At 46.3% G+C, this 22,113-nt stretch overlaps 1 protein-coding gene across 2 annotated transcripts in view; it reads right to left on the reverse strand.

Moving 5' to 3' along the window:
* Positions 1–22,113, reverse strand: part of LOC147465761 (uncharacterized) — a 68,608-nt gene that overhangs the window by 32,649 nt on the left and 13,846 nt on the right. For both annotated transcript variants that reach the window (XM_086521625.1, XM_086521628.1), the window contains 2 exons: positions 12,312–12,398; positions 12,186–12,233 (listed from right to left, as the gene is read on the reverse strand). In XM_086521625.1, the coding sequence (XP_086377751.1) occupies positions 12,186–12,233; positions 12,312–12,398 (135 nt within the window). The remainder of the gene's footprint in view (positions 1–12,185; positions 12,234–12,311; positions 12,399–22,113) is intronic.

Genomic DNA, 22,113 nt, shown 5'->3' on the forward strand with positions numbered 1-22,113 from the left:
GCATTTCTTGGCCTCCCTAAGAGCTTTCCGTTCTTCAAAAGTTTTGCCAGAAAAATGCCTCTTTTGTCCTTGTCCTCGTCCCGAAGAAGACTTAGACTGCTTCTTGGACGTATCACCTTCTTCAATGGAGGGCTTCTTTGTGGGAGGCTCAGAAGGCTTTGCTGCAACATTGCCCTTGGCTGAAAACTGTTTGCCCTGGGACCCTTTCTTGTGGCTATTAAATCTATCGGACTCTCCTTTCGACAGATTGCTGGCCACTCTTGCATTCTCTATCAACTGAAACATATTCATGACAGTAGTCTTTGTGCAGTAGTCCCTGATTTTCTTGGGCAATCCGCAACAGTACTTCTCAATCTGTTCTGACAATGGCACAAACCTGTAAGAGGTGACTGGCAACAGCGCGGCCCAAAACTTTTTATTGTACTCTTCCAAGTTCGCACACTGTTTAGCATTCAACTCGTGCCATTCTGTCATCACATCCACTTCAAAAATGTTCGTCAACCATGCAGGCGCAAAAAGCTGTTTGAATTGGACCCACGTTGTTGGGGCTTGACCCTGGTTCAACAATGCGGTCCACCATTGAAGCGCATTCCCTTTCAAGAAAGTGGCAGCCTTGCGTATCTTTGAAGATTCCGTGAAGTTTCCTCCAACATAAGCTGCATCGAACTGTTGTATGAAGGTCAAAGCCTTCAATTGATCCTCGGTTCCTCTGAAAGTTTCAAACTTCACTCCCTGCCCACCTTCCTTGTAATCCTTAAGCTGACTCAAAGGAGCCACATTATCATAAACAGGTGTCTGTAACAGTGGTGCTCCATGATTGTTCATTCCAGCACTCGCATCAACTGTTTTACCTGTGGTATCTGCATTTGGTACGTATGGCTCTGAAAAACCAGCCATACCAAATTGTGTTCCAAGCACTCGAAACTGGCCATAGGCACCCTGAAAACCCGGTTGGACACCCATGTTCGCGTACATAGGGTTACCCATGCCTGTTTGCATTGTCCCGAACACATTCCCTGGCATATAACCTGTGGAAGGTCCAGCCATAGCTTGAAACACTGAACCACCTCCAAAATAACCAAGATAAGTAATAGGTAATGGAAGGGTCTCACGCATAGCGTGTTCATTACTCCCTTGACCATTCACAATTGGTTCCTGTCCAGCTAAAGCAAGTTGCTTTGGATCATTGGACACCGCTAGTTGCTCAACCACATGGGCTTTCCCTCGAGCATCATGAGTCCTCTGCGCATTAGGAATCTCCTTTTCCTGCAACGGCTCAGTCATGCCCTGTGTAGGAGGCTGAAAACCATGTGTCAGCCTGTAAGAACTCCTACATCCTTGGGTTGTTAGCCAACAGCTGAAACATGTCCATGCAGCAACGCAGTTGAGTTCTAAACAACCTGTCCTCTTCTTGAAGAGTTGAAGGAACTTTCTCCGTGCCATGTGAGGAAGATCCCTCTTCAGGTACTTGGTCTCTCTTCTATGCCATAACGACAAGCTCTGTGTTGCTTTCACCCACAACAATCCACGCTGCACTTTTTGAAGAAAAAGTGACTATCCCGGCGATGGAACCATATAACCGGCCTATACAACGTAGAGGGCGGTACTATTTCAATTACATGTTAACTTTACACACAGCACTGAGAAGGGAAGAGAACAAAGTTGCGTCCGGCGACTAGAATGTCACTGCGCACACGAGACCGACACCCAGTAGGCCCCAAAGACTGGCGCCCCGTTCGGTATTTCTTTATTCAAATTAAGGTAGACGATCCGACCACTTCGCACAAGCTTTCACAAAGCTGTCCAAACCTGGCGAGGGCTGAAACGCAGGTTTTTGACCTGATTTTGGCAGCATAACGGCGCAAAAACCCCTATAGGTCAAAAGCACCTGTCTAGGACGGATTCCCTCGCTATCTGGAAGCTTTCTGGTGGGCTGTCACAGAAATTCAGCGGGCTGTAATTCCCTGTTTCTCACTGCCGGGTGCCCAAAAGCCTGTACACGCATCCCAAGGCTCTCACGAGGCTCCCCCGGTGTTCCCTTGCAGTTTAGGTGCGAAACCCTAAACCTGCAGAAAAACACAGCAGGCTGTAATTCGCTGTTTCGGATCATTTTTAGCGGAGCGAACACGCCTACGCGTGTCCCAAGGGCTCCCGCACGCAATGGGACAGTTCCCCTGTGAATTGGACGAGTTTTCACGCAAGAAAACTCTCCGAACTCGCAATCTTTCGCGATGGAACTGTGCGTACCTGTGGGGGATTAGCAATTAGCTAATCCGGTTCCTGTTCAGAAGGCTCTTGCCTTGGCAAACGCGAATAAACCCCCAGAACTGTACATGTTCAACTGAGTAGCCCAACTAGTGGGGCATTACCATATGTGCCAAAGGGGAGAGAGAGATGCACGAGAGCAAATCATCGCGCTACATGAGACAGAGGAGAAGGCAAGCTTTCCATTAAAGCTGTAGACCTGCACCCACTACTCACACACACACTGTAGGTCACTTATGAGTCAAATCAGCCTCCCCTCTCAAATTGGGCGCCCCCTCTTGCTGATGGAAGTGGAAAACTGCACCAGGAGCCGCCATGTGTCCAGTTTGCCCCTTTTGAGTTGATTCTCTAGTTCCCACTGACTTATAAAGTTGTAAGTGACTTTCCGAGTGGCCCAGATTTCATTTGGCGCACACAGGCTTCCATACTCATCAGAATTCAGTGCTAACTGGCCCGACCAGTCCCAGACTGACCGACCTAGACTCCCGCTGTGAGAAACCTATTCGGCCGCAACCGTTTCACACTGGCCATGCAATGTCCACTTGCACCTTTTCAAGGGTTCCGGGGAAAACAAGTAAAGATAAAAATAAATAAAAATATCTAGTACTTATTTACGGAAGGCAATAGGAAAAATACACCTCCTGGTGACACAGTCTTTGGGGCCAATATCTCTAGGCACGGAACTCCGCCGGGCCAGTGCAAATCTATTGTGATCTGTGAATTGTTTTGAAGGGGTTATTTGGTGCTGTCGCGATTGATTTTTGACTTGGAGTGCAGCAACCTGTGGAGCCTCTACTGAGACTGTGTAGTCGACCCTCGCCCTCGATCTCGAAGAACATGGAGGGTACAATCTCTGAGCAAGTTCGAGCTACGATGAGGACCTCCAGTCGCGTGAAGGCCCCCATCCATCTCGGAGTTGTCTCTAAAGCTGGTATTGCCTCTGTGATGTCCTGACACATGCTCTGTACCCCTCTCATGCCCTACAGCTAGATGCTTTGTAACTCCTCTGGCAAACCTGAGAACTAAAGCCAATCGCCTAGAGTGCATGCGAGTGCATGGAGGACCCTCCGGCATGGGACCCCAAGAAACATGAGGCCTACTACCAACCAAGTGGCCTCTCTCAGTGCTGACTCAAAGAAGGGGCTGTCTCAAGTGCTCCTTCGTGCAAGTGGGCTGGTGTTGCTCCAAGCCTCTCTGCAGCTGCTCCCAAGAGCAAAGCAGACTCATAGAAAAACAATCCTCCAGTCTCCTGCTCAGACCCACTCTACGCATCTCTGTAAAGATCCATCTGATGGAAGGTCTCCAAGGGTCTCCTGCCTGAGGCACTCGAGCTCTAAGCCGCTGAAGCAAAAACTCCTTCCAAGGCTCCTCCTCTGGAATCAGTCCTCTAACAACAATTTCCCAAGAAGGGCTCTGCTCTGTTGTGCTGGGTCTATGATCCCCAACCCCCCCTGAGAACAAGGAAGAGTGATGACCTGCCAGGCTACTTTGGCCCGGGCTATCTAAGTGTCGCGCCTTGACCAAAGAAAGTTCCTGATCAACCTCTCTACCAAGCTGATGTAGGAGCTCAAAAAGATCCAACAAGATGTAATGTACCACATAGTAGCCAACAACGCCTGGTTGGCCACTACAACTCTGCCTGCCAAAGAGAGTCGTGCCGAACTCCAATGTAGCAACTTCCTCCTGATGGACAGGAGGAGGGGAGCAATCTGCTGCTCAAGAGACAAGTCCAGGCCAACCTGACAACCCAAGTAGCGAATTGCAGTCCCTAGGGGAATCCATCAAAAACCCTCACCTGGCAACCAATCAGGCGTAGGAGCACTGCCAACCCATAAAGCCACTGTCTTTCTCCAGTAGATCAGTGCGCCTGATGCACAACAAAACGTCTCTAGAGCCTGCTCACACCTGTGCAGGTTGGCCTCCTGGCCCTCCAAGTACAAAGCTGAGCCATCTGCAAACTTAGCAGCTAGTAGCTCATCGCCCCGAATAGGGAGCCCTAAGCCACGCAAACCAACCTGCTCTAAAACCAAGAATCTGCTCATCGCCTCAGCATAGAACAGAAAGAGGAAGGGGGCTAGAGGACAACCCTATTTGACCGAGCGTGTGAGCATGAAACGGTCTCATTTGCCTCCTACCAAAAGCATCTGACTGTGTGCACGTCTGTACAAAGCTGACACACCTCTGATCCAAGCATCTGAGAAACCCATCCTACGTAGAGTGCCCTCCAAGAAGTCCCAATCAACTCTGTCGTAGGACTTCTCAAAATCGAGAAGAAGTATCATCAAATCCTCACATCGGAGGCACGCGAGGGCGAACGCCTCCCAAAAAGTGAAGATGTTGTCAAGGACACTGCGCTCCTTGACAAAACCTATATGGGTCCCATGTATAATGCTCTCTAGAAGTGGCTAAATCCTCGAACTCAGATCCTTGGCTAGAATTTTGTAGGTTGAGTCGAGGATGGTGATGAGCCGCCACTACCGAATCTCATCCAAGGAGCCACCCTTCTTGGGAATAAGGTAGATCAAGCCCTCACTCATGTTGTCAGGCATCTCTCCTGTGTGCAAGATGTACTGGAAAGCGTTGTAAAGGTCTGAGCCAAGCAAGTCCCAGTACTCCAAGAAAAAACTGGGAGTCAAACCATCCTCACCGGGACAACTACCTCGGGGAAGTTTCCTGAGGGCCTCATGGAGCTCTAACTGAAGAGGCAGCTCAAGCCTCTGGCGCATCTCCTCAGTCACAAGACAAGGCATCTGTGCCCGAACCTTCTCTCTGCATGCATCCTGACGCTCTGACTAAGGCTCTTCTAATAGCAGGTCACGGTAAAAGTCAGTAGCAACTGCACGCATACCCTCTTGCTTTGAAGCAGCTGACCCGTCAGGTCTCCTCAACTGGCCGACACTAGCATGTGCATGACGGGGTCCCATTGTCTCAAAGAATGCCCCAATCACTCTGTCACCCACCTGAGTCCATGAGACGCCTGTCGATGGAAAGCAAACTCATGGCGCCTCTCCTCTATGCTGGCAAGCTCCTGGCGAGTCTGCTGCAACTGCTCCTCTAACCAAGGATTGTCTGGACACTGCTCCTCCTCCCTCGCTGCAAAAGTTGACCACATCGTCTAATGAGGTTCTCACAAAGATGATGCTCCTGCAACGTAAGAAGATCAATCCCTCCGTCCACAAGGCATTGCTGAAGCTCCTGAGGCAATCGACCCCGCTGGCGCTGAAACTCGGGCCCACCTAATCCCAACACGTTTCATGAATAATCCGCATCCGAGCGTCCCTGAGATAGGCGTGACTGCTGTCACGATTGTGACTATGTTAACAGCATTACATCTACTCCTAGTTGCAGATACGCGAAGTGCCATGCCAAGGAGGACCCCTGCGCTTGGATGGTCACACCCCTTCGCCCAAAGGACGTGTCTCTTCGCCAAAAGCCACACTCCTTCGACGACTGGTCACCCCTCTTCGCTCTACGGGTGCGACTCTTCGCCCAATGGTTGCAGCTCTTCGCCGAAAGGATGTGTCTTTACGTCTAAAGTCGTGTCTCTTCACCAAGAGACGTGTCTTTTCATTTATGTCTCTTCGTCTCCTATATAAGGAGCCCTTGTATCACACATTCAATCAATCAAACACGGAGTCTTCTAAGTCTTGTTCTAAGTTCTGTTTCAGTTTCTTAAGTCTTAATCATGAGTTTAAGAACTTAATTAAGGATTAGCACCTAGAATCCTTACAGTGGTATCAGAGCAAATTTTTTCCCGGGACCCGAAGGTTGTGAGCCTCTCACCCCTCCGCTACCCTCTCCCCCCCCTTTCCCGGAGTTGTATGGAAGCAGCAGAAAGATGGACTACCTACCAACATGTATGAGGTAACCCGAACCCTTCTCTTATTAAGTACATAACCAAAGAGACAAATATGGGTGTGTATGGCATACCTGCTGAAAATATTGCCGGATGCCTCTTCGTCGAAAAGTGTCCCTTCGTGCCAAAAGGTAGCAACCCTTTGCTGGCAGGCACCCTTCCGCATCACTGCTGAAATTCAGCAGCCTTGCACCTTTTGGATGAGAAGAATTGCACCCCTTGGTGCTACCTCATCACTGGCAAACCCTTAGGCGATGCCCCTTCACTAGCGCACCCTTTCCCCAGGTAGCGGCAGGCTGAATTTTGTAAACGCTGGGCTAAAACGCTGCCTTCTAATTTGCAAGCGCTGGCTGTTTTACGCTGCCAAGAGACTTTCCCTGGACTCTTTTACGTCATCTGCAGGCAGCATCAGCGTTTTAATCTTAGAAACTACCTTCGATTTTAATTTGGGCGCCCAGCCCCAAATTTTTAAAAGCCCTCATGTGAACTTACATTACACATTAACCCTTCCCCAAATTCACTTACGAGAAATACATGACGACCAGTAGGCAGCATTACAAATGGGCGCATGTTATACTGGAAATTTCTCTCACCAACGCTGGCTCCCAGCTTGTCCTTTGGACGCCACGGGAATCGCACCCATGGTAGACGATGCATTCGGGGTGCCCATCCCTTATCTTTCATATATAACGAAGTTCCCAAAGAAGCCTTACCGGCGAATCCTCTACCTATAAACGGAGCTTCCGCAAGTGCTCCCATCCCAAAACCTGTTCACAGAACCTGCTCCTGCACTTGTTTGAGTTCCTTTTGAGGCGTAACCATGCCAAATTCTCAAGATGGAGGTGGTCAATCTGACGATGCCCTTACTCTTATCAAGGAGCAGATGACCACACTTTCCATAAGCCTCGCATCACTTCACACTCGCTTGGATGAGATGCACACGGAAAACACTTCTCGAAGTCGACCTGTTGTTTCTCGAACTACAAATGCAACATCTTCAACACCTTCTTCCGAAGCTTCAGTGGATGAACCCAACGAACCAGATCCAACTGAAGAGGTAGACAATCGCGAACTTCAATTACTTTATAAAATTTTTAATGCTACACAGAAGAAGAAGCTTGATGTTAAACTGCCGGAACCGTACACTGGTCGCCGCGACAAACGCGTGTTGGACCAATGGCTGTTCAAAATGGAGATTTACTTATCGAACACAGACTTGGTCGAGAGTAAAAAAGTTACACTTACTAGTTCTCTGCTCAAGGACACAGCATTTCTTTGGTGGCAACGACAGGTTGCTGATGGTAAACACACACCTTCTTGGGATAAATTCCAGCGTGCTATTCGCAAGGCGTTCGAACCTGCCAATGCGGATTTTCATGCCCGGTCCTCTCTTCGCCGCCTGAGCCAGACAGGTTCCTTGGCCGCGTACATCACAGAGTTCCAAAGGCTAACTCTGGAGATAGAGACCCTTAGTCCCTCTGATAAACTTCACAACTTTATCGACGGACTCGAACCCAACCTGAAGGATGATGTGCACAAATACAACCCTACCACTTTGGATGCTGCAATTGCCTGTGTGGAGCGTCTTGGCGATAATCGGTGCCCTACACGGATCTTCAAATAGCGCTCGCTTTTCACAGCGCGATCGCAGAGACAGCTATAGCCAAAGTCAGCAACATCAGTCTCAATTCAGACAGCAAGCAACGCAACCTTATTCAACTTCAAGGTTCTATTCTCAAGATCGACAATCTGAAAGCAGATCTTCTTCACATGTTCCTCCACTTGATCGTGGTAAAGGACGTGATTTTTCTCAAGATCAAACTTCCAATACTCAACAAGGCTCTTCGTCAAATGCATCTTCGACTTCAAAGAAGGAAGGATTATGTACAATTTGCAGTGGTGACCATAGATGGTATCAATGTCCAAAGAGACCAAATCCGTCTAATTCGAAAAGAAATTCCAACGCGGAAACATCATCGAATCTTAACAACCAGATTCTGCTAAGGATAAAGGAAAATCTGTGGTCAATACGATTTGTGTCTCAACGGATACGAGTATTCTTATGAAGCATGCTCAGTGCAATTCTTCAGTTTTGGAGCCTCTCTCAAAGCAAGTTTTGAGCCTTCTTGGACTACTCAATGGTCGCTCCATCAATATTTTGGTGGACAGCGGATGCTCGAATAACTTTGTCAGCACTCAGATAGTTCAACAGCCTGGCTTACCAACTCAGAAGACATCTCACTTATATGATGTGGAATTAGCAAATGGATCAATTTTGACTTGTGATCAGACAGTTCGACAGTTGCAGTTCGAGATTCAAACTTATGCAGATCAATTGGATTTTGAAGTCATGCCTTTATCTTATTACGACATGATTCTTGGTCAGCATTGGTTATTCCAATATGATCTAGCAATTAGTTTTCGAGGACATACTATCAATTTGTTCAAAGATGGACGTGAATTGACTTTACACGGGCTTTCTCATGCGGAAAGAGTGATTCAAGCCTCACGTGTACAAGTCAAACAACATGATAAAGTGGATTATGAAACTAATTTGATCCCCGATGCAGATGCAGATATTATTATTGATGAATTTTTTAATTCATTAACTTCTCGTGAATCAATTGATAAAGACAAAGATAAAGATATAGTTGCACAATCCGAGTCTGAAGACGAATATGCATTCTTTGATTCTTTATTGGCTGATGATATGCCAATTGCAAGTCATGAAGTGACAATTCCTGAAGATGATTCTGAAGAATTTTGGGATTCATTATTGGAAGATGATTACAGGCTCAAGCCAAAATCCTCTCCAGTGATTACTAAAGTTGAAGTTACCCCATCTGAAGAGTATCTTGAGAAGATTTCCTCTTCTCCAAATATTTCGCAGCTACTCGAAGATTTTGAACCAGAAATCTTACATCGCATGAAGAATTTTGAAGATCAATCTCTTGTTGCAATCAACTTGATTATGCCAGATTCCTCTAAAAAGTCTTTGAACAATGCAATGATATGGGACTTAGCAGTCAAAGCAAAAAGGTTTCGCAAGAAGCAAAGGTTCAAGACAAAGGTTTCCGATAACTCAAAGATTGAAGATTTTCGAAGATTCAATGCTTTTCCAGAGTTCTAAGAATCCTTACAACTGCAAAGAATGTCTAGCCCAGGCCCAAGAAGAGTGTACCGTACACAGGGCAACCTCCTCTGTCCAGGAGTCCTCATGTATGTATACATAGCATGGTGGGCTCTACGTGTCAGCAAAGAAGAGTACCACAATGTGTCTACATCCTGCCGAGTCTGGAGATGTCACTAAGAACTTGGCCAACGGCCACAAAATCTAACCCAGGTCTGTAACCCCCAGGTCTGCCGTGTGGTGAGAGAACTCGAGGGCCTGTGCCTACAGCGACTCCATCACTGAGTCCAGCGTCCACTCAGACTCGTCCCTGCCACATAAGGGAAAAGAGAAGCCAAACGCTGTGTACACAGCCTCTATCCCTCTAGCTGCAAGGTATAGTACACGAACTCTCAAACAAGTTGCCTCAAAGTCTGGCGAAGGGTCGCCAAGAAACCGTGTGAAGTCGTAGGCGAAGAAGTCCCACCTACGACGAATGTCGAAGCTCGTCAGTCCACGAGTAACTACTGCAAAGGGAGACGTCTGCACCCGAAGGGAGGTTCCCAAGAAAGGCTGTCCCTCTCTCGCCAAGCGACTCGTGGCAAAAGCACTGCCAAGAGATCTCCTAGCAGCCGAGGAAGGTCCTGTCCCATGGGACGGCTACGGGGTAGGAACGGGAGAAGATATGGAAGCAGGGGGGCTAGTGAGGGATGGAGGAGTGGGGGGGCGGGGAGCTGGGAGAGAAAGAGGGGAGGTGGGGAGGCGATGGAGGAGGGGCGGAGGAGAATTCGAGGGGAAGAAGGGCTGGGACCTTGTCGTGCTGAAGAGGGTCGAGCCTGGCGACCACCCGGAGGGCCAGGCTGACATGGTGGCCCCTGTTGACGCCGACCACGAACCTGCTGTCAACCCTCCTCTGCTTGAGCCCCAGGCTCGGAGGGTGAGTCTGCTTGAGTACCCTGTGACTCTGTCTACTACTGCTGGCCAGCCCTAGGAGGCTAGGGTTGAGCCTGAGGTGAAGGTCGAGGCCTCCTACATGGACAAGCCTTCACAAGATGGCCCATCTGTCGACAAATGAAGCACTAATTTGAAAGGCCCGAATTCTCCACGCTCTGGCGGAGCCAACCACCACTCACCCGAGGTAGTAGAATAACCTTCGAGAGGGTGTGGGTGTCCCGAACTAGAACACGTACTGTGGGAATGTCAGCTGCCTTGGCATTCCCACAGAGACTATCGTGTGAGGTGTCTCCAAAATGGCAGCTATACAGAGGCTACCGTGCGAGGTGTCTTCAAGACGGTCCCAATCTCTGAGCCTATCCTGGACAGGAGCGGAAGGTACTCCCTCCTCAGGCCGAGGAAGCAAACTGAGATGGGAAGGCCTGCCTCCTCGACAAGAACGTCGGTAGCTGGGTCGAAACCATGGCGCAACTGTCGAAAATGAGCTCGAAACTGCTTGGATGGCCAGGGGGCTCATCGCAATGACCTTGGACGCCATCTCCGGGGTCTCAAACTCTATCTAGTAATAGCCACACTCAAGAAGCTGAACGTCGAGGATCTTGCCCACCTCTGCTAAAAGGCAGGCCTGGAGGAGATCACGCACCTCTCCTCTGCTAGGTCGGATGCCAATGATGTTGCAGATGACGGATGTCGCTTGTAGGCGCTCCACCTCTGCGGCTAGGCTCGCTTGCTCTGTCGGCGAGAGAGTAAGTCAGACGGTGGGCTCTACAAGGTCGGGCGAGGGGGCTTCAGGAGAGTCCCTCTGGAACGGAGCATGAGCCTCCATCTATGTCTATTGTTGTGGATGCTGCGGATGAAGAGGAACAGACGATGACAGTTTCCGAGAAAGCTCTGATGGTGAAGGTCAAGCCATCAAAGCCAAGGCGTCAGCAAAAACCAAGCCATCGGGTGGGGAGGACAGCATGTAACTGCGGGGCAGCAACGGTGCGAGAGGGGGGGGGGGAGAGTGCAGCACGAGGGGTGAAGGGGGGGGGGGGTGAGCGATGGCGAGAGGGGGGGGCACAGCAGTAGCGAGTCAGATTCTCTCTCTTTCTTTCTGTTCAGTTGTTTTGAAGTGCTAAAAGTTTGTTCCAGTCTATTTTTTTCAGTTGGCACGTGGTGCCATCCTGTTGCAAAACAAGACCCCTTCTCCAATCAGTTGCCTAACCCACTCAAAAATAAAAGAAAAAATTGGCCTAAAAGGTGAAAATTTCCCCTTTCTTTTCTATGTCAAACATTGCTCTTTTGCCATAGCGTCAGACCACCATCACTCATGCCCCCACCAGTGAACGCCAAGCAACTATTGTTTGGATCTACTCAAACTGTTAACTCCTCATGTAGGTAATGATATTACACACCCACTTGCATTGACTATCAGAATTTTGACCAGAAAATTTGCACACCCAATCTTGTTTACTTCTTCGTAGAATCAAGATTACGCATAGATCTAGATAATGCTCACATTCAGTTACAAAAGTGAAGGCCGTGTTCTCTATGAGGCAGAAATGCTAAAAACAATCTTTTTTATTCAAAGGGTTTCTTGCACTCTAAAGGACGTAGGGTAGCATACCAGGTAGTCACCAGAAAAATGTACAGAGATACTAGGATTGCAGTTCCCACTTCCTTTAGAGAGAGTAAATGATCTAGCACAAACCTCAACTAGGCCATGCTGATAAGAGGACTGCCATCATAACACTACCCTACATCTGTCTCTCCATATACAACATCCTGTGATCTTTTGCACAAAGAATTTGAAAAAAACTACCCACAAGTGACAATTTGTTTCACTTGCATTTCTAATAAACGTCAAAAGCACACATGCACGCTTACCATGCTGTGCCCAAAGTCCTGTATGATGGAACGCTTACACAATGTGAAATAATCTTTCGTAAATCCTACTCTTTCAAACAAATGGTGACAATATAAAGTACGATGAGATGTAAGTTCAAGGCTAGGGTTTACCCGCAACAGATTCTGAGCTTCTGCACCTTGCCTTCCCTTAGAAACAGCCTGCATGGATGCATACAAGGAATATAAATGTATATTAAAGATATGGTCAATGTTTCTTGGTCTCCTTGAAATGGTTACCATTCTGCCGACAGCTGCATTAACCACATACTGAGATCCAAGAAGAGGAGTGTCCGCCAAGGTCAATTCCTTCACATCTTCCAAAACCTTCAAAATAAATGTAGAACAAATACTTAAAGACACCCTTAAAAGTACCAAAGTTTGGTTCTATTCAGTAGAGCAGTTTAAGACATAAGGAAATGTGTCAGGTGATAGCAGGCACGTACATTAATAACATCACAGGCATCAATAGCCTACGACCAGTCCTCAGCACATCTCCAACCCATAGTCACAAGAAGCAAAATAAGACCGGAAATAGAAACGGAAACCGCATCGGCATGAACTGCCATTCCATGTGACTCACAATTGCCACATGGAATGGGGACTTGGCACGGGAAATGGAAATGGAGGTTGGGGAATCGATCTCCAAGCACCCTTGTGCAAGAATTAGAGCCTATGCATAGACAATCCCTCTTTCAACTTCAACGTCATTTTGCATGAGCATGCACATACAAGCCAGGTGCATATGTGCACGCACGCACTCACTCACAAAGTATTCAACGATCAAGTGGTTTGTTAAACTAGAGATTACGATGTAACTCTCTAAGAGAAGCTATTGGCAAAATAATCTGGACAATACATAAGAAGTTTTGGGAGGTATTGTTGCTAGTTAGCTCCTAGAAGGTTTTTGTCATTGTCAAAGAAGCCAGATAAATATTATTGTGGTTTGCCCAAGGAAATCAAGGACTATTGTACAAAGAGAAATGTGTCCAATCTCACGAAGTTGATAGAGAATGCTACGATGACAAAGGCTTTGCTAATATGTGCATCAAAGAAATTTAGAAGTAGCAAAAGAAAGTTGGTGATTTGCGAGCAAGGAGGAATTTTCTAGGTAAAACTTTTGCAAGCAAAGCGTCTATAGGTTATTGAAAGAACCATTCAAGCTTGCTGTTGCACAGAGTGAAGATCAGAAAGGCATTTTATAAGTAAATCTTTTGATGAAAAAATGTATTGACCAAAGTAAGGGAAAAGCTTTTTTTGTAAGTAAGGCTATGCATCTAATTGTCTTCGCAAGAAAAAGGCCATTGCCATAAAGAATATGACTGAAAAAAAAAATAGAAACATAAGCCTGACATCGTTCGTAATCAGTCAAACATAGCTGCTAAAATCTTCTTTGATCATGTATATTTTGTTTATTTTGAGTTTGCATCCCTACTCTAGAGTTACAATCCAAATTGGACACTTGTGGATACGACATGGATCCTGGTCTTTAGAAATAGGTGGGAAAGAATGATGACACCTTCCCTATGACATCACTATAGCTGCACTTTCTTCCGTGTGAGGACTCCCCTTTTCTTTCTATTCACAAGCAATCTATTCTCATTCATTTAATTTTTGTATACACAATTGTGTCAGTCAAAAATATGCAAACACAATCACTTATTAGAGACATTAGATTCTATCCATTATTTTGTTAACATTGGTAGAGTATGTGTCACCAATGGGAGCGCATAACAATATCAAATATACTATGATAAATAGACTCTATCAATTAGTTCTAAATCCAGTTGAGATAGTGAAAACTAGAGAGAGAGAGAGAGAGAGAGAGAGAGAGAGAGAGAGAGAGAGACGCAATATTGGGGCCCAGTAGAAGGGCTGCCCCCCCCCCGGGTAAAGAGTATTTATTACTCGGGAGACGTCATCATACAAGCACTTGAACCAGGTGTATTCCCACGTCTGTTCTATATCTCACACTCAATGGAACTCAGAAGCCTCTACTTCCTCATCTCAAGAGCCTCTCTTCCTTACTCAACATCCTTAAGAACCAAGGCTCTTGTCTTTGGAATACACTATCCAATCTCAGGGCATGGCATCCCTATAACTCTATTGTCACAAGCTGTGACAACCACTAACTTTAGTTGTTGGTTTCTTTCCCTTGATTTTTATTTAATTTTTGGGACCCTCTTGTTGGTCACAAATGGCCAGACATTCTATGGCCAATGTGAAATCACTGAAATGGCCGATGGCCGAGAATTTCACCCGCAACAGTGAAGGCCAGGTCGCCATGATTTGGTTGGGCCAAGCGGCACTGGAATCCAAGTAGTAAAAGGGTGGCTAGGCTCAGTCACAGTCATTTAGGCCCCATGCGACACTTTATAAGTTGGTGGGTACTAGGAAATTAACTCGAAAGGGCATAAGGGACACTTGGCGGCTCTAGAGCAAATTGCCAGACACCTCAGCAAGGAGGGGACCCAAAATCGATCAAGAAAGAGAGGGAGGTTGATTTGACTTCAGTGTGAGCCTACATTGTGTGTGTGAGCAGTGGGTGCATGTTTATAGCTTTAATGCAAAGCTTGCCTTCTCCTCTGTCTTATGTAACACGATGATTCCACTCTCAAGCACCTCTCTCCCCTTTTGAATGCAGAATCATGATGCCCAGCTCGAGGGCTATTCATCTGTATGTACAGTTCTGTAAATTTTACATAATTGCCGAGGCAAGAGCCTCTTGTACACGTACCGGATTAGCTAATTGCTAATCCCCCACAAGTATAGGTTGATTTGGAGAGATTTCTCGCGAGAAACCTCATCCAAATCAAAGGGCAAGTGGCTAGCCCTACACGTGCGGGAACTTGAGGGCTTGCTACGGATGCGACCGGCACGCGAAACGGAGCCCAAAACAAGAGTTACAGTTTGCTGTAATTTTCTGCAGATTTAGGGTTTCGACCCTTTTTGATGCCATAAAGTCCTAGGAGCTTCAAGGAAGCTAGGGAACTGCGAAACAAGTGTTCCAGTGCATCTTAGAGGCGAAAAACGGATATTTCAGCGTGCTGTATTTTCTCTAATGCGCGCGGGAAGTCACAAGACAATAAAAGTTTCCAAAGCCTTATAATTAGTGTCCGATCGTAGAGAAACTCCTACATGACGACAGCTTAATAATGGAAAAATCATTGGTAGCAATGATATCTTAAAGTGAGAAGATAGAGTGTATCTTTGTATCCATTATTGGCATCATCCAAAGCGAATTTATCATGTCTATCCTACAAACTTCATGCTTTTGAGATTTTTGTGATTACCACCTTGATGGTCATGATCCCTTCTGTCACAAAGTGATGACGTGGCGGACAGCAGAAACCCTAATTTCTGCCAGAAACCCTAAAATTCCTGCAAACCCTAATTTTTGCTAGAAACCCTAAATTCCGGAAATCGCGGAGGCGTATTATTAAAAAAAAAAAATGAAAATGATGAGCGACGCGAATTTTGCTTTTGCTTTTTTTTTATAAAAAAAAAAGAGAAAAGACTCTCTAAGAGAGAGAGAGAACTGATGCTTTTGATTTTAAAAGCTTTTGGGGCTCTGCTTTTGGGCATCCCTTGTAACCTTTAAATTAGTGGTGAGGGCCTCACTTCTCAGAGCATCTGGACGCAGAGTCTGAGAGTGAAACCCTAACCGCTCTCTTGTACTTTGATGATTGATTAATATAAAAAGAAATACCGAAAGGGGCGCCAGTCTTTGGGGCCAATATCTCTAGGCACGGAACTCCGCCGGGCCAGTGCAAATCTATTGTGATCTGTGAATTGTTTTGAAGTGGTTATTTGGTGCTGTCGCGGTTGATTCTTGACTTGGAGTGTCCAAGTCTGTTACAGTGGTATCAGAGCACGGCCGATTTCTCTTCTACGGGAAATCCGATCCCCGAATTTTTTTTTCCGCGGCACCTATGGCTTCAGGCAATGATCAATCGACTCCCTCTGCATCTGGAGATGCGAGCTGGGATCACAACGAAGATTCACACAGAGAGTATGGCCCGCCTCGGCCTACTCAGGCGGAGCAAAGAGAGATGGAGCGTCGTCAATTGATTGGTGATGCAACAAAGATGATGCTCAATTTTGCCAAGGACCCGAAGATGGCAAAATATATGAACCAGACCTCTTTGGAAGAGGTACAGACGGAGTGGCAGAGAACCACAACCCCACTCCCGAAACCCGCTCTCAAGAAACCTTCTGCCTCCAAGAAAATATACGGAGCAGGAACTGGAGAACGTGGTTGATGCACTGATTGCTCAGCTTTTTGACACGCAAAAGAAAGCCAAAAAGCACGGCAAAAAGCAGAAGAAAGGCACTGACTTCCCGGGATATTTGGGTCGTCGGTCGACATTTGACAAGGCAAAGAAATTGAAGAAGCGCGTCAAGTTTGAAGACCTACCCAGTTCTTCTTCTTCTTCTTCTGACAGTTCTTCTAGCTCCTCGGATTCGAGCGAAGAAGATAGAAAAGGTAAAAAGCGAAGCAGGAAGCAACGCTTTGGAAAGGGCAAGAGAAAGGCAAAGAAGGCTAAATCTCGCCCAGAGACTGACAATTCTACTGAGGACTCGTCTACAGACAGCTCAGATTCCAATGACGGAAAGTTTTATGCGAACAAGAAGAATTTTTACAAAGCCAACCAGTATGACTTTCTCGAAGATAAAAGCAAGAAAGTCCGAGAGTTTAAGGAAGGTGGCCACTCGATCAAGTTTGATACTTTTCAGGATACTCAGATGCTTCGAAGGCTTTGTCTTTTATACAGCAGTTTGACATCGCTTTCGCAGGAGGACGCTATTCAGAGCACTCCAAGATTCGGAGAGCTGCCTCTTACTTTAAGGGGAATGCTCGTACTTGGTGGTCTACGCTTCTATTAAGCAAGACTGTGCCACTTACATGGCTGAAATTCAAGAGGCTTTTTATTTCTTCTTGGTTGACTCAAGAGTTTGAGCGAGATATACGAGCTGCTTGGAACCATCTCCGGATGACCAAGAGCGATACAGTGAATTCTTATTGTGAAAGATTTTGGAGCTCTTTTCTACCCGCCTCTTCATTCAAGAAGATCTCATTCAGAGAACAGATTGAGCGGTTTACATAGGGTCTACCTACAGAGATCCGAGATCACTGCTTGGAAGAGAAGTCAGCTTCTATTCAGGAGTTGATGAGTCATGCGAAGCGGGGCTTTGCCATTCACTCTGGCAGTCTGACCTACCCCACAGATGAGGCCATGACACAACGAGCCGAACAGACTTCTGGGAATGAAAGTAGAATGAAAAAGAGCAACCCAGAGGAAAAAAAAAGGATGCACGACCCAAGCTTACTCCTGAGGAGAGAGCTCGCTTCATCAGAGAGGGGAAGTGCTTTGGATGCGGGGAACATGGACATATTTCCGCGAAGTGCCCTGATAAGGCACAGAAAGAACAGAATGATAAAGACGATGACAGATCTGAGAGTTCGAGAGCAGCTGAGGAATGTGGCAAAAAAGGCAGATAGAAAAGTAGAACTGGTACCACATGGCGTGGGACTTGCACCGAATCAAATGAATGAAAGTACAAACTTTGCCGCTTTTTTTGGGGCAAAGTGAAGGATCAAGAAGCTCTTTTGAAGGAGCCAAGGCCAACTTCTTTTCACTTGGAATTGGCGGCTCGATTTGGAACTACGCCCGACAGACTGACGCCACAGGCGGAGGTAGTTCGACTGGTACCCGGATGGGATGTTGCCATTACACCGAGCATTGGCAAACTTCGTTTGCAATGACAGAGGTGTTCAGGGCACATGAGTGACGTTCTACTCGGGATCCCTTGGTACCACAAGAACTACGCCGTGGTTGACTACCGGGCCGAGAAAGCGACTTTGATAAATGAAGGGCTTAGAGATTGTACTTGATGAACTTCAGTTTTCTTACTCATTCTTTTGGGAGAACTGAACGATGGATAAAGGTTGAATATGTTTTGACCTGAAGAAAAGAACGCCAAGATTTTTTTTCTCCACGCTCATGCCGATTGCTTTTGAGAGGGCCTGAAGATCATACCATTGATCTGATATCTGGAAGCACGCCACCGAATCGGCCACCTTATCGTGTGAGCCGAGTACAGAATGAAAAGATTATGAACTCAGTGAAAGACCTCTTGGAAAAGGGTCTTGTCCAGCCTAGTACTTCACCGTATTGCTCTCCAGTGTTGTTGGTTTTGAAGAAAGACGGATCTTGGAGAATGTGCATCGATTATAGCACTCTCAACGAAATCACCATCAAGAACAGATTTCCGATTCCTAGGATCGATGATATACTCGACAGGTTACAGGGATCCTCGTGCTTTAGCAGGATTGACTTGAAGAGTGGATATCATCAGATCAGGATAGCGCCAGGAGATGTCTACAAGACAGCTTTTCGGACGACTTTTGGGTTATTTGAGTTTTTGGTGATGCCTTTTGGCTTAACCAATGCTCCTGCAACATTTAACCGGATGATGGACAGGATTTTTCGAGAGTACAGGCTATTTGTTGGCACTTTCTTTGACGACATCATTGTTTTCTCCAAGAATGAGGCAGAACACAGAGATCATCTGCTTCAAGTCTTTCAGGGATTACGAGATCACACGTTAGTGATTAATGCAAAGAAAAGTGAATTTTTCCTACTAGAGATACACTTTTTGGGACACATTGTGTCAGCAGCAGGAGTGCAAATGGATCCGGCCAAGCTAGAGACTATCCGTGATTGGCCCGATTTGAGGAATGTCCATGAAGTTAGAAGCTTCTTGGGACTGTGTTCGTACTACAGGCGGTTCATACGAAAGTTTGCAGAGGTTGCTTCCCCTTTGCATACCTTGACACAGAAAGGAGTACCTTTTTCATGGGGACCCACAGAGGTGACTGCCTTTCAGACATTGAAAGAGAAATTCACTACGGGACCAGATTTGACTTTGCCGGACTTGCAGAAGTCATTTGAAGTATTTTGTGATGCTTGTGGTCGTAGTCTGGGTGCGGTCTTGATGCAAGAAGGCCATGTCATAGCTTACGAGAGCCGTTTGTTCTCTAGGCCGCAGATGACAGCACAGATCTATGGGAAAGAGCTTTTGGCGGTTATCCACGCTCTTACTCAGTGGCGGCATTACCTACTCGGAGCGGATTTTACTGTCTTTACAGACCATCAGAGTTTGCGCTACTTCTTGTCACAGAAGCAGCTTTCGGAAAAGCAGATGCGGTGGGTGAACATCTTGTCACAGTTCCACTTCCAGATTGTCCATGTGCAGGGACAGAAGAATGTGGTGGCAGATGCTTTGTCTCGGAAACCGTTGGTTCTGGCCATTTCCGCGATACATCATAGGAGCTTCGAGGATATGGTCGATCAGTGTGCCACACATACAGATTTTGCAGATATTTTCACACGGATACGAGATGGAGAGACAGTAGCTGGATACTCCCTTCGGAAAGGCTACTTGATGAAAAAGACTATGTTGTGCGTTACACAGCCGTTGAGGGAAAAGGTTATGACTGATTGCCACTGTCCACCTTTTACGAGTCACCGCGGCATTGCTACCACCATGAGAGGGGTAGAGAGAGATTTCTTTTGGCGGAGACTGAAGAAGGATGTGGAAGAGTTTGTGCGCAGTTGCTTGGTATGCCAGAAGGTCAAGTTTGACAGGCATAAGGCACAGGGATTGTTACAGCCTTTACCCATACCCACCCGCCCCTGGGAAAATATTGAAATGGATTTCATTTTTTTTTATCTCCCGAGAATACAGAATGATCACAATGATTTTCCGATTACATGGCACGTCTGAGACGATTCTCTCCGACATAGACCCCAGATTTATGAGTTGGTTTTGGAAGGCAATTTGGGAGAACATTGGCACGTAGTTGCAGTTCTCGTCATCGTTCCACTTGCAGACTGACGGGCAATTTGAGATTGCCAATTCAGTGATTTTAGATTTATTGAAGTCTTGTATCTCGCATCAGAAGACTCAATGGGAAAAGAACTTACCTTTGGTGGAATTTGCCTACAATAACACGATACACTCTTCGACGGGGAAGACGCCATGAGAGATTGTTGAAACTGTTGCGAAGGTTCCATCCTTCCTGAGCACGAAAGATTAGAAATTTGAAGCGGATGAATATTCGCGAGATTTGGATACGGCTTTTGCCAAGGTTCGCGAGACTTTACAGAAGTCTCAAGAACGACAGAAAAAGGCAGCGGATCGACATCGTCGCGACTGGAAACTGAAGGAGAATGATTGGGTGCTCTTACTTTTGAGAAGGCACGCCTAAGAAAGAAAAAGGGAAAGGAGAGGCTTTTTCCAAAGCTTAGTATGTGATACTACGAACCTTTCCAGATCACTGACAAGATAAATGATGTCTCCTTCCGATTGGAACTGCCAGATACTTGGAGGATTCACAATGCATTGCATGTGAGTCTCTTGAACCCTGTTAAGGGTGATGTGCCTGATGATGGGGAGCCTGATGAGCAACCCAAAGTGGAAGAAAACGAGGAGATCCTTGTTCCTGAACAGATTTTGGCACATAATGATACGAAGAAAGGTAAAGTCTGAAGGCGGTTCTTGGTTAAGTTCAAGAACTTTCCTGCATTTGATGCGAAGTGGATGGAGGAGGAGGACCTAGCAGATACTCCTCGGATTGTGAAACTTTACCTCGATGTTTTGGTTTAGCATAGTCTACTCCAAACGGAACCCAGAAACTCAGCTTGGCCGAAGATCTGGTGCAGTGGGATGCACAAGAGGGGAGTTACTCCGCTCCTTTGTCAACAGATGCCTCGATTTTGATACTAAAGTCACTGATGTCTCTTTGAGCTTCAGGGATACTGAGAGCTAACAGTATTCTGTTGGATGACTTTATGAAATGGAATTCCTGATAATGATACTGATTTGTTCTTGACTTCTTGTGAGTGCAGGAACTGATGCCGAAATGACTGCAGCATTTTGGTCTGATTGATCTCGAATAGACATGGTTGCAATAGGGGTTAGTCAATCGGACATCGATGAGGTCCCGATTGGACCTAGATGTGATTGCTAGCTACATTGCGGATAAATCATGGTCTAAGATCCGAATGAATGTTGAATGTCATGTGATGTCCTGTGATGTCTGGTGATGTCCTGTGATGTCGTGTGATGTGACTGTCGATTTTGTACATGTGCTAGATGTGTGTTCCTAGTACGTAGGTACTAACAGTCAGTGTCTGCTTAGACGGTTTATGGCTTTTGTCGGTTTTGCAGGCGTAATCGCGGTCGATTACAATGCTTTCAAGAGGGGGGTATGTCACAAAGTGATGACGTGGCGAACAGCAGAAACCCTAATTTCTGCCAGAAACCCTAAAATTCCTGCAAACCCTAATTTTGCTAGAAACCCTAAATTCCGGAAACCGAGGAGGCGGATTTTTTTTTTTTTTAAAAATGAAAATGATGAGCGACGCAAATTTTGCTTTTGCTTTTTTTTTATTAAAAAAAAAGAGAAAAGACTCTCTAAGAGAGAGAGAGAACTGATGCTTTTGATTTTAAAAGCTTTTGGGGCTCTGCTTTTGGGCATCCCTTGTAACCTTTAAATTAGTGGTGAGGGCCTCACTTCTCAGAGCATCTGGACGCAGAGTCTGAGAGTGAAACCCTAACCGCTCTCTTGTACTTTGATGATTGATTAATATAAAAAGAAATACCGAAAGGGGCGCCAGTCTTTGGGGCCAATATCTCTAGGCACGGAACTCCGTCGGGCCAGTGCAAATCTATTGTGATCTGTGAATTGTTTTGAAGTGGTTATTTGGTGCTGTCGCGGTTGATTCTTGACTTGGAGTGTCCAAGTCTGTTACACCTTCTATATTTATCGTCTCTATCATGGTCTTTATATTTGGGCTAGAGTAGGACATTTTCAGCCCAATAAAAATGGAGCAACACGTAGGAGTTTACAGGTTTTCAGATTTCTCCAAAGTTTAATTGCAATGAAGAAATACAGAAAGGGGCGCCAACCTTTAGGGCCAACGCAGTGTTGCCGTCTACTTTGGAGCACTCTAGCTGCCAAGTCGGGAATTGT

The sequence above is a fragment of the Adiantum capillus-veneris genome, chromosome 1, assembly GCF_014529385.1.
Source record: "Adiantum capillus-veneris isolate H3 chromosome 1, ASM1452938v2, whole genome shotgun sequence".
Classification (NCBI taxonomy): domain Eukaryota; kingdom Viridiplantae; phylum Streptophyta; class Polypodiopsida; order Polypodiales; family Pteridaceae; genus Adiantum; species Adiantum capillus-veneris.